The sequence below is a fragment of the Nematolebias whitei genome, chromosome 19 (assembly GCF_014905685.2).
Source record: "Nematolebias whitei isolate Nwh7 chromosome 19, NemWhi1, whole genome shotgun sequence".
In the NCBI taxonomy this organism is placed as follows: domain Eukaryota; kingdom Metazoa; phylum Chordata; class Actinopteri; order Cyprinodontiformes; family Rivulidae; genus Nematolebias; species Nematolebias whitei.
The window spans coordinates 30814808-30827520 of record NC_056516.1 but is presented as its reverse complement, the minus strand read 5'-3'; the positions used below and the strand labels follow the sequence as shown (position 1 = coordinate 30827520).

The 12713-nt window shown below is 40.3% G+C and overlaps 1 protein-coding gene across 1 annotated transcript in view; it reads right to left on the bottom strand.

Annotated features, from left to right (window-relative positions):
* Window positions 1-5222: 5222 nt before the first annotated feature.
* The window catches only part of LOC119425817 (TGF-beta receptor type-2), a 31345-nt gene continuing 23854 nt past the window's right edge, over window positions 5223-12713 (bottom strand). The window contains exons 7-8 of the mRNA XM_037693365.1: window positions 7712-7836; window positions 5223-5646 (exon numbers count right to left, since the gene is read on the bottom strand). Of these exons, the coding sequence (XP_037549293.1) occupies window positions 5467-5646; window positions 7712-7836 (305 nt within the window). The 3' untranslated portion in view covers window positions 5223-5466. The remainder of the gene's footprint in view (window positions 5647-7711; window positions 7837-12713) is intronic.

The window sequence follows — 12713 nt, the reverse complement described above, 5'->3', positions numbered from 1 at the left end:
CCGTCTTTTTAAATTTTTTGTTGGAGAGAAAATGATAAAAACCAGCTAAGTTTTATAAAAAGTATGCGAACACATGAGAACGAGAAACTCTCATCAAACATTCGGCCGGTTGGGACACAGCAATGTCTGCCCTTGACGTGCTGCTCTCGTTTGTTAAGCACTCCGAGAGGCTTTAAACCAAGTACCTAACGACCTGATAGTCTATTCAGACATAAGGAAATTAGCGTTAATGTCAAGTCCACTGTTATGAGACAAAACTATATGGGAGAAGAGCTGGGGTAATGGCTCCTGATACTCCAGCAGCCGCAGCTCTCCATCTCTCAGCTGCCTGCTGCTCTTATCTTGGCAGCCGCATCATCCCCTGGACAATTGCAGCTCAAAGCCCCAAATTTTCTGCAAGAATGTGACTCCTGCTGCTGTCACTATCGCGTCCAATTTCAGAGCAGCATGCCCCAAAAAAAAAAAAAAAACACTTTTGTAATATGTCAAGTGAACATCCAAATCATAAGAGTATTTGCCCAGGTGGAAAGGGATCTGTAAATGACTGCTGGTGATGATGGTGGGGGGTGGGTGGGGGGGAGGGGGTGTCTCTGACTGGACCCACAGAGATGAAAAAAGAGGTGAGATTGGAGCGAGGAGTAATTTGTCTTCCTTGTCGTCTACTGGAGCTCAAAAATACTGTTTATAGGTTTCACCAGCCAACGCACACCCCAGCAGCTTTGACTGATGCACGAGGCGTCACCATGGCAACCGGCATGCGGGTAGAAAAAGTGACTTTGGCAGGAAAGTATCTCCTTCTGGATTATTGGGACCACCTAATGGAGATGTGAGCATTTGCCTCTTGGTGTGCACAAGGATGCAGTAACGTTCTGTTCTTGGTTAACTGCTCAGGCTGCCGCCCCCTCCAAGGGTTATTCAGGTCAGGACGTATGAGGACAAAGCAGCTGACTCAGGTCCATACTGTGCCGTGGTGGGATGTAACTAAGTACAAATACTTTGTTACTGTACTTAAGTATATTTTTATGTATCTGTACTTTACTTAAGTAGAGTTAAACATGGGTACTTTTGACTTTTACTCCACTGCATATTACATTAAGTATCTGTACTTTCTACTATTATTTGCGCTTTTACTTAAGTACAGTGTTTGAGTACTTTCTCCACCACTGACTGTGCCACAGGTGTGGAGCCGAACCAGCATAAATGAAGCGTCAAAGGCCGACGTCATACTCACATTTTGACACGTGAGTGATGGTAAAAGCTGCCAGAAAACAAAAGACACCAATAAATAAGTCCAAAATGTGTTTCTAACTGGCAGTTATGTTCCTCCAGGATACAAAATTATTCATATAGTTGATAATAAGTTCTTCCAAGTCTCAAAACTGTCAAATTAGGATTAAACTCTTTTTTTTTGCACAGAGAAATGCTTCCACAGTTTGTTGCTCTGTGGCTGCAGAAGGAACCAGCTTTGAATTCAGCTTCCAGAAGAACCATTACTCCCTCTGCTGGCTAAAATATAAAACACAGCTTTTTAGGGAGAAGCAAGATCTGAAAAGCTGCTTAATTAAAGTGACGTCACATGCAAGGATTTCCACTTGCACAGATTGCTTTTACATCTGCTCCGCACTGTTCTCAAAAGCTTTCAGATTATAATTTTGCTTCCTTTGTTATATATAACACTCATATCAGAGATTATTTGTTGTTCTAGCAGCCATATTTGTTGGCAAAAAGAAAAAGAGAAGAAATACTATTGTTGACACTGCTGTGGTATTTCATTTATAATGTAAAATTATACATATATTCATAATGTTGTATGGATGTGTGCATGCACAGCAGAATGTGGAGTATATTTGATGCAACCCACGTACTGAGTGCCCGTGGCAGAGTTTATGTAAAGAGTGTTTTGACTGTAGGATGGGCATTAAAAAATACTCCCCTTGAAACAAAAAGTCGGTTCATTGAAGCTGAAAACAAATCATTTCTAACTGCGCCCTCGTGCACCACTTTCACAGTTTGAAGACGTTTAGACGTACTAGTCTAATTCACAACTGCAGCCTTGGTTCTGAATCACACACACATTTTCTTACAGCAGATTCAGTCTTGGAAGGTAAAGCTTTTAAAAATAGCTCATCACTTGGAAAGAAAAAAAAACATTATACAAAGAGTCTGATGCAAACCACCTCCCCATGTCCCTGTGTGTGTTGCTTTCTTTAGTGCTTGGTATTTGCCACATGCTAAAAGCAGTGCAGAGTAAGATCTGTGATGAATTAAAATCATCTCCCTGTGGATGCACAGACAACTAAAACAAGAAGCAATCAGTTGCACAGACGTGTCATCACAGACGGGAGGAATGAGTCAGCTCTGGACATGAAGAGTCTCAGACACCGCAGACTCATCAACACGGAACGGACACATTAAACTCTATTTATTTCAAGATTATTCCCTATAAACATATGAGCTGGTGCCTCTCTCCAGCAGTCACTGAGCCCGAGGCGGGGGGACACTCTGGACAGGTCACAAGTCCATCATAAGGACAAACAAGACAAACAGCTATTCACTCTCTCATTCATACCTAAAAATAATTTAGAGTTACCAATCAGCTTAACATCTGAGGGAGGAAACCAGCATACCCATAGAAATCCCGCGCAGGCACAGGGAGAACATTCAAACTCCACCCAGAAAGAACTCAGGCGTGTGTGTGAGGCAACAGCTCTAACCACTGCTACACCTTGCCACCCATAAACACACTGTCAATCTTAAATGATCAAGCTATATCAGAAATTATCCAAAATTACATATACAATATATGCATCAGACATAAATATATGTATCAGAAATATTATGATGCTGAAAACTGCTAGAAAAACACGTAATGGCCAGATTAACCTTCTGCATGGTGTATGTTATTGTTCATAAATGAACTGTAAACTGTGGGACTGTGTTCAAGTTTTCAGTATCACTTGTAATATAAATTAAATTAAATAGGAACATGTACAAGTTAAAACTGTTTGTTGACAATATATGTGCTTTCAGTTACAAGCTACAGTAAACAATAGGGGTGTCGTTCATGTTACTAGTAACACTTATAGGGGCTTGATCAATAACTACTTAAGGTAGCTCATACCTGTATCTTGTGTTATATTAAGTGGCCATAAGGATCTGTAGGCAGGTGAATTTCATATGTGGTAAAGATTACTGCAAACCACATGAACATATTTAACACCGGACCTGTTTTATAATACTAGATTTATACTATTATACTATACCAATACTATAATATTAGATGTATACTATAACACTAGACCTCTCATACTAGACATATATTAGACCTATACTATAATATTAGATTTATATTAAAATACTAGACCTATGCTATAATATTAGACCTATACTGTAATATTAGACCTATACTATAATACTAGACCTATACTGTAATATTAGACCTCGGTGCGACTATCTGAAGTTTTCATTCTTTCATATATTCTCATTTGTTATAATTTGTGATCAGTGTTGCACATGCACATGGTACAGAGATCTCCATGACCCATGTTCACACTCGTCCATGTCCCACACCGGGCACCCCCAACAGAACCACAACACTTTGTGCTAAACAAAGATGTATCTGTTAAACGGCTCAATGCAGACGTAATGAGCAGTGCTAGCATTTTGGTAGCATCTTTAGCTTGTGTGACACTTTTGTCCATCTATGCAAAACAAACTGAAAATAAATCCTGTGGCTTTGATAAAAAAACAAACAAACAACAACTCAGTAGTTTAAATTAAAAAAAACATTTCAATCAACTGCTGGAATGTATGACAGAAGTCAGAACGTGGATGTAACAGAATGTTTTACATTTTAATGAAGAAAAAGACCGAGGTCTTGTTGTTTAAGCCCAGTGCTGGTTCCAAAGTACGGTATCTGTTGATTTTATGGTTGTTATGCTTGCTTGTATGTGTTAACGTACAGCACTTTGGCCAGATGTTGTTTTTAATGTGCTTTATAAATAAATGTATGTATGCTCCTGCATTGAATGTGAATTAAAAATCGTTTGTCCTTTTTCTTGTCCATCTGTGTCGCATCAACTGATGCAGCGAGTGGTCTTGTTGACTAATGTCTAAAGTGTTTACATGAATTATTTTTCTTTTCTGGTCAATCTTCTATTCAAGGCTTCTCGTCTTTCTTTTCCTTTCCCCAGCTTGGTTTGAAAATCTCAAATTGATCATCTGGGCTCTTCCCACTAAGATTAATCCAGTAATTTACGCTAGCTGATCTCGTCTTGGTGCTAATGGCATCTTGCAGGTAGAATTATCATTAGCAAGTAAAAATAAATAAATAAAATGTATTCATATTGATATGTTTAATCATTAAACGTTTGTAGAAATTGTATTCAAACAGTAAACACAATACATTTAGAACATTTAATTTTAAATTCAAAGTTTTATACAAAAGATCCTATACAAACCAAATTCCTAGCGCTGAGACTTCACTTTTCTGCAAAAAAGACATTTAAACGTTAACAAAATTATAAAGTAATACAAAACACAGAAAAGTTTGTTTCTGCTCCACTTTAGCATCCTGAATACGACATTTCTGCTTCCTTATTTCTTTGGTTTGTCCGGACGGACTTAAATTTAAATCCAGCCACATAAACATTTTATTTACAGCTTAATGCTAAATTCTTACAACCACCCCTTATTTTTCATATTTTGCTTCTAGTCACAGATTTTCTTGTAATCCCTTAAAGTGGACTCGTGCAAAAATAAACTACTCTTTGGTTAAAACTGCATTATCTTTGGCCTCATTTGGAAATAAATGTAAAAGAAGTGTGCTGACAGCAACATGCCTATAGAAAACATTTAAAGCTGCTTAGTTAAGATATGTGAGGTAGGAGTGATGGTGTTTTAGCCTAAAAGATTCAAAGATTTGTATTTGGTTGTTCAACAAAAGCACGTTCCTCCTGAGAATGTTCAGGCACAAGAAGGTTTAGCCTTAAAAGAAAAATATATTTTTTAAAAGGGTGGAACAAGTTTGTACAAGTTTGCGCGTTATTCACCTTTCAGGTTGATTTAGCTATCTTTATTTTAAAGTTCTTACCATTAGCTTTTCCTGCACACGTTTTCTTTGCAGTTTCCTAAACAGAAACCCACCAGAAGAGATTTAGAGTAAAAACGTTGCAGTTCTTTTCTTTACGCCTCCAGATTCAACGTGCGCAGTCTCTTTGTTATAAAAACCTGAAATGTTTCGTTAAAACAGGAGACACTGATCATCTGGTGTGCATAGATATTTGTAAAGTGCAAGTAGTATTTGGTTTAAAAATGGCAGAATTTGGTCTCCCAAGTTTGTTCATAACTTCATCCTGATATTCCAGTTTGCTCCTCTGCTGCTCATCTGTGTGACGACAGTTCGTCCTCTTCTCGAGCTTGTAATGCCTCGCTCGCCCTGACGGGGGCAGTGTTTCTGTTCAGCGTCTACTTCTCATCCACGGTCATGATCTCCTCGGGGATCTTCTCCTCCGAGTCGGAGCGGTCTGACAGCTTGTCCATGAGCTCCATGTCATCGAAGCGCTCGGCGACACAGTGCGCTGTCAGACGGGCCTCCGGGTCGTGGTCCCAGCAGTCCTCGATGGTGGCACACAACATCTGGATGCCCTGCAGCGGGGGAGGGGGGCAGACCACAGTCACAAAGGTCAACACCTCAGCTTTAATCTGGTCTTCTGCCCACATTTATCGCCCACTACAGAAGGCGAATGGACAGTTTTGTCGTTGCCTGGGTCTGCGTGCTCATTTGTCTGTTAGCAAACTATTGCATAAACGTTTGAACGGATTTTATTGAAACGTTCAGAAACTCATCACTGGGTGAACGTCCACAACTGATTAATGTTTGGAGCCAATCCAATTCAAGATGTCTGCCACAGATAATCAACATCAGCAAACACAAAAAAAAGGCTAAAATTATTTAAGTTTTAAAGATAACAACTAAAAAATTGAGGTAGTAGCTGAGAGTCATTCACATCACACTATGGGAGTGACATCTGAGAATATTGCAGATCATACTGTACATAACGTCATTAATGAGGTTTAACTAAAATGACTACAGCTCGTTTTTAAGTTTTGTTCCATGCGTTTTCTTTAGATTCCCATAAAAAAGTTTATTTCGGCTGCTCCCTTCTTCAGGGATCATCACAGTGAGCCAACTCGCGTGAATGATTTGACAATTTCACGCCGGGTGCCCTTCCTGACGCAACCTGGACTCAAACTTGCAACCTCAGGATTACAAGACCACGGTGCTGGCCACCAAGCTACTAGAGCCCAGGAAGTGTAACTAGTTAAATATGTCTTTCTTTCTGTTTTTGCATTAATTTTAATCAAATGTAAAGAGAAGAGCAACACCATCAGGCCAGGACTCTGCGGTCTACCCTCATCTCCAGGCCACAGGTCACTTGTTCAGGGATGAAGATGTGCACATCCTGGATAGAGGAACGATGGTTTGAGAGAGGAGTAAAGGAGGCCATCTTTGTGAAGAGAACCTGTCCATCATGTTAGTATTTTATCTAGACTGAGCCAGGGTTTTTTGATCTGCTCAGAGACAGATTGTAAAGAGATTATGACCTGGTTCTGACTGGTTTAAACAGGGCCAGCAACTCTAAAAAAAAGAGCCTCCCAGGAATTCAACATACGTCAAGGAACAGAGTTTTTATTTATTTGATATTTCTTTATTGGCTCGCCACATCGTGTAGAAAAAGCTTTTTCTGCACCGTATCATTTTTCCTGACACGTCAGACCACATAAGCTCCAATGAGATCACACTTAGTTTGCCCCTCTATCCACTTGACAGGCAGTGCTCCCGGAAGAAGGCGGAGCCTAGGCCCCATATAGATGGACAACAACGTGTCATTCGCCCCTTCTGGTCCAAGATCTCGCGTCGAATTGTATCGGAGAGGCCAGCGCTGTAAACTGTCATTTTTCCTGCCTTGCTTTAAAACAATTGGTAAACTTTAATTCACGTTTCCTTGATTTATTGATAGTGTGAGTTGCTACTTCTGAGGGAGTGCAAGCTGAGAGCCACTCGAGCTGGAGGCGGGCCTGGGGTCCAAGATGAGACCTGAGGCCCACAGCTAGCATCAACTAGCTGCAGCAGCTCGGGGCCCTCAGCAGCTCACGCTGCAACAATCATTAAACGGGGCGGAGGCCTCTGTGTCCAACTGTCCCCCTCTTACAATGCTGTTATTGCTAGTATCACTCAGCCCCCTGTGAATAGCAAGCATCCATCAGGCTCTAACGATCGGTCGTTAGTGCCCTGATGATCCTCCTTGATCATGTGAACAACTAGTTTTGGCTGTCAACAACAAACTGGATCCACTATGAGAAGGTGCTATTTATAATACTGAGTTTGTTGCAGCTCCTCAGACTGAAGAAGTCTTTTGGGTAAAAGACGAAACGTTTCAACAAGAAGAATCCGTCCAGAGGACCTGACTTAACTTTGTTAGATAAATGTAAAGTTAAAGGGCTTTGCAAAGATTGCATCGTGTTCATCTGTTTACATCGTTACGCTTAGTAACGAAGGATATGGAGATTACTGTTACTTTTGTTGAGCTTGTTACATCCAGGAGAAAAGTGAGGCTGTTCCATTTGAGAGTTCTGCTCCGACTGCTTGTTGGACGTTAGAAGATGAAAGTTTTCATCCGCAGCAGACAGGAAGTGTGAGGCTTCTTACCGTGTGTGTGGTCCAGCTGTTGGGGATCTCAGGTCTTCCTCGGTCTCTGACCACACTGTCCTTCATGCTCTCCACACACGGGTGTTCCCTCAGGTTCCCAAACGGTGGCTCGTACTCTTTCACCTCTGCACGTGTGAAGACGCCAGGATCAAAAGTTAGCTGAAGATTTCATCAAACTGTAGCTACTTTGAATCAGAAAACACAGCAAGCGCCGATAAAAGCCCTCAAAATACTGGCTGTGTGATTTAAATCAAAACTTTACATTAAACGTCAAAAAAGTATAAACATTAAACAATTAAAAAAAATCTAAATGAGTTAATTAAGCAGTTAAAGTTAATTTCTTACAAACAAATCTGTTCTTTCTCAACAAGCTCAACCAAGCGAGTTTATTCAGGACAAGATTTCAAAACTGCTGAGAAGGAAACTGTCCGTGACTCAGCGTCCAAAGAAAATATATCTTTCTGAGTTTATATTTCCACGGACTAAAAACAACAAATCAGATTCCTCTGATAACACACAGACATGAACAGACGGATGAGCAACACTGGAAATGCCCTTAAAATAAATAAAACTGGACAAACTTATGATCAAATACTAAAAATATGCCACCGTCTTCTGCGTTTTGGAAATTATTACACTTAGATTGCTGCACAAGTTTAAATATGTTTGTGTATTTCCTAGATTCATCACATACAGACTCACTAATATAATTAAAAAATAATGATTATTTCCTGTAGCTTTAAGTTCTTCAACATCTTACAACACTCACTACAGGAAGTTAAGAACACAGGAACTCTAACTTCAAGTTTTTACAAAAAAAAAAAAAAAAAACCCCTGCAGATTTATTATATTTTGCTTTTTAAATTGGCCGTAACTTTAAAATGAACTACAGCTTCAGTTGTCTGTTAGCAAAATATTCATGCTGGCCAGATTTTAATGAATGTCTCAGAAGGTTTATGTTGTACATACGACTACAACTGATTCACTTTTGGAGTCAAACTAATTCAAGATGGCTGCCACAGCTAATAAGCTCAACTAAAACAAAAAAAAAACGGCTAAAAGTTGAAGGCTAAAGTTTGGCGTGTTAATAGCCGAGAGTCATCCCCATCATATACTCTGAGCACTAACAGATGGCAAGGGAGCTTAGTTTAAAACCTTGGCATGAATGTGGCGGGCGACAAGCATTCCTTTGAGAAATTCTTGTTTCTTCTGATGACATTAAACAAACAAGCTTTGACTCATTTTAATTTCATGTCTGGACAATAAAACTGTTTATATAGAGTTCAAAATCCTACTTCTAACCTACAAAGCTCTCAACAACCTAGCTCCATGTTATATTCAAGATCTTATTGTCCCATATTTTCCTAACAGAGAACTTTGCTCTCAGACTGCAGGCTTACTCGCGGTTCCTAGAGTTTCCAAGAGCAGAATGGGAGGAAGATCTTTCAGTTATCAGGCTCCTCTCTTGTGGAACCAACTTCCAGTTTCTGTCTGTGAGGCTGACACGTTGCCCAGTTTTAAGACTGGGATTAAGACTTTCCTTTTTGATAAATCCTATAGTTAGGGTTGGCTTGTTATGCTGCCATAGACTTAGACTACTGGAGGACAAATTGACCTCATTTCCTTAAAATGAATTGTTACAATTGACAAGCTTTCAATACTATTTCTATCTTAACGTGATTCTCAACCTGCCATTGTGTATCTGTTCCTCCTTCCTGTCTCAAACCCAGCCGGTCGAAGCAGATGGCCGCTTGTTCTGAGCCTGGTTCTGCTAAAGGTTTCTTCCTCATGAGGGAGTTTTCCTTTCCACTGTCGCCTTCATGCTTGCTCAAGATGAGAGTCTGCGATGGAGTTAAACTCAAAACGGTCTGCTCCTCAGATAATTAATTTTGTTAACTTACTTTATATAGATGCATGTTTCTGTTCAGTGCCCTGAGATGACTTCTGCTGTGACTTGGTGCTACAGTAAATAAATGAACTGAATTGAGTTCAATTGTTTTTAACACGATTACAACTGCAGAGCAGATATTTGGGGTTAGCAGAAGTCAAACGTTGCACATCAACAATGAGAAACTGACGCTAAGTCCTACAACAGCTGACAGGTAGTTTATTTATTTATTTATTTATTTTTGCAATGCTGACATATTTTTCATGCCTAATATTTTTGGGGGCACTTATCAGGCGTTACTGCAGGAACCGACAGAGAATGTGCAGCCGGGACAAATTCAGTTCTATCTGCTGCAAACGTCTCATGCAACCTTCAGTTTTGCGTTTTACATAAAACCCGGTGCTGCCGTCAGCAAAACTCATCAACACTGACGAGCACCAATCAGCTCACTTCCCTCCAGGGTGAAGTTGGTTCATCTTTTTCTTCATTCCATCAAATTTTCACCTCCTCCAGTTGACAAAAAGCAACACTTGAGACAGACGCTGTTCTATGATTCGTCTTATATTTAATTCGCCTGAAGAACGAACATTTTAACACAAAGGCTGCGAGTCAAGTTCAGATTATTTACCGGTAGTTTTAGCTAATTTGGAGAAAATCACAACTTCAGTCATGTTGGGAAAACGTTTCATGCACCGATGGATGGATTTTAATGGAAGTCCTCGTTGGATGCACATCTACCATGAGTTCATTTGTTAGGAAGGCTACGGCTAATTGACTTTAGCAAATGAAAAAAACGGCTATAGCATTTAGCATTTATAGCATTTTTTCTTTACATCAAAGTAATAGAGATTTAATAAATCCTATGATCTAAATACAAACATAAAACAGCTTTCATGATGCACTCAAAGAGATATCGATCTGCTTCCTGTCGTCTGTCTCGAGTCTGGATGTGTGACTAATCTGCTGCCGGCTGGTTTTGATCTGGCTGTGGTGGCTCCGACACTTGTTTTGAGATGTGAAAGTCATGAAGTACAGATGTATGCACATTTATTGCACATTAGCAGAGCTTACTTTAGGACACATGGTGCTGGCTTAGCCTAAAATTAGCTGCAACTAATACAGGCCCCAACCCAAGGAAAAACTCTAACTTCCCCAAACAAGACGTTGTAACTCTAAAATCTGCCCTCAAATGGGCACCGCAACACCCCACCCCCCTGCAAACACACATACATACCACACCATTAGACCCTCCAGTTTGAAAGAATTAGACGGTCTGACATCTGGAGAACAGCTGCACTAACCTCTCCCCTCAGGGAATGAAAGCATTCAGCTCCACATCACTATTATCCCCGTTCTTCGCCCCACCCAACTGAAAAACACCACCGTAGCTTTTCAAAGCCATAAATCTGGACCGGCCAAATTATATAGGGGGGGAAATTTATGAAAAGGAGGAAGGAGCGGGAACAAAATAGGCCTCGGCTCTAGCTTTTCCTTTTCTTGGACGTTTTGTTGCTCTTTCAGCAGACAGTGGCTGGTCTCAGATCAGTCCAACTGTCCCAGGAACTGAGACAGAGCAGTTCTGTGCCTGGAAGACATTCGTCAACCGTGAACGAACACTCAGACAGGTGGCATCGGAGACATAAAAGACAAGAGGAAGACAGGGTTTCACCAAAGACATTATAAAGACGCCATGATGTGTATGTACTGGTTTTTGTTACTTCTTTAGGACATTTTCTGGTATAAGAAGTAACCAGTAGTCCTCCTTTTAGGGTCCAAAGACCAGTCCTAAATGGGTAGAATGCCATTTTTGGGTTAAGAGATGGGTTTAAGACTAAAGTGTGAATTGAGTTTAGAGTTAGGGGTTAGATTTAGGACTAAGGTGTGAATGGGGGATGGGCTAGCTTTAGGGTTAGGTATGTACTGGTAATGGTTAGGTTTAGGGTAGTCAATGCAAAGTCCCTGTAAAGATTGACAGACTATGTGTGTGTAGGTGCTTACTCACATCTGCCCATAATGACTCAAGTGAGGAGAGCTTTCAGAGTGACTCACTGACCTCGAGGGATAACATTTGTGGCAAAAACAACAGAGCAGCAGCGTAAAAACACACATCTATGTGTAGCACTGGGAGTTTGTGTTGAGGATGACTTCCAGCTACTACCACACCAAATCTGAGCTCAATATATGTTAAATAGAGTTCTAGCCATTTTTATGTTGCCAATGTTAGTCTGCTGTGGTGGCCATCTTGATTCCAGCTGACACCAGTTAAATAGTTGTAGACGTAGATACCACGTTAAAATTTGTTCATGTTCATGGAGTATTTTGCTAATGCTGCAAACGCATATGGGTAAAAACTTTAAAGAATTTATCTTTTTTTAAAAAGATTTTAGATATTTTATGATTTCTACCTTCTGCCTGCCTTAATGTGTTGCCAAGTCTGACAAACGGAGATACACAGAAAGCAGGAAATACTCAACGCTCCAATCATCTTCTATCTTTAGTTTATAGGTGGGACGGGAACCCCGGAGCTTCCTCTCTCAAGGAAACCCACATTAGTCTGTCCTTGCAGGCTCCCTGTGAGGACAGTTATGGCTGTTGATTTTGTTGGGTTGCACAGGGAGAATAATCAACGTCTGCTTGCCCCCAGGCAGGGGGATGTAGAGTCATCTCCAAGCATCAGGGAGAAAATGACAGAAAGGACAGTATGAAACTCTTTGTAAATTTCAATATAGAAGTTAAAATCTTGCTTCTAACATACAAAGCTCTCAACAACCAAGCTCCATCTTATAATAATGATCTTATTGTTCCATATTTTCCAAACAAAGCAATTTGCTCTCAGACTGCAGGTTTACTCATGGTTCCTAGAGCTACTAAAAGTTTAGTTATTTGACCTTTATTTAACTATGTAGACCTGTACCACCTTGTAAATAAGATTATCACTGGAGGAAGATATTTCAGTTCTCAGGCTCCTCTTGTGGAACCAACTTCCAGTTTCTGTCTGTGAGGTGGTCACTGTCTGCTTTTAAGACCACGCTTAAATCTTTCATATTTGATCAATCCCAGTGTTTACCCTACCATTATACAAGCGGGGCGCCCCACCCCGTCAACAGAACCAAG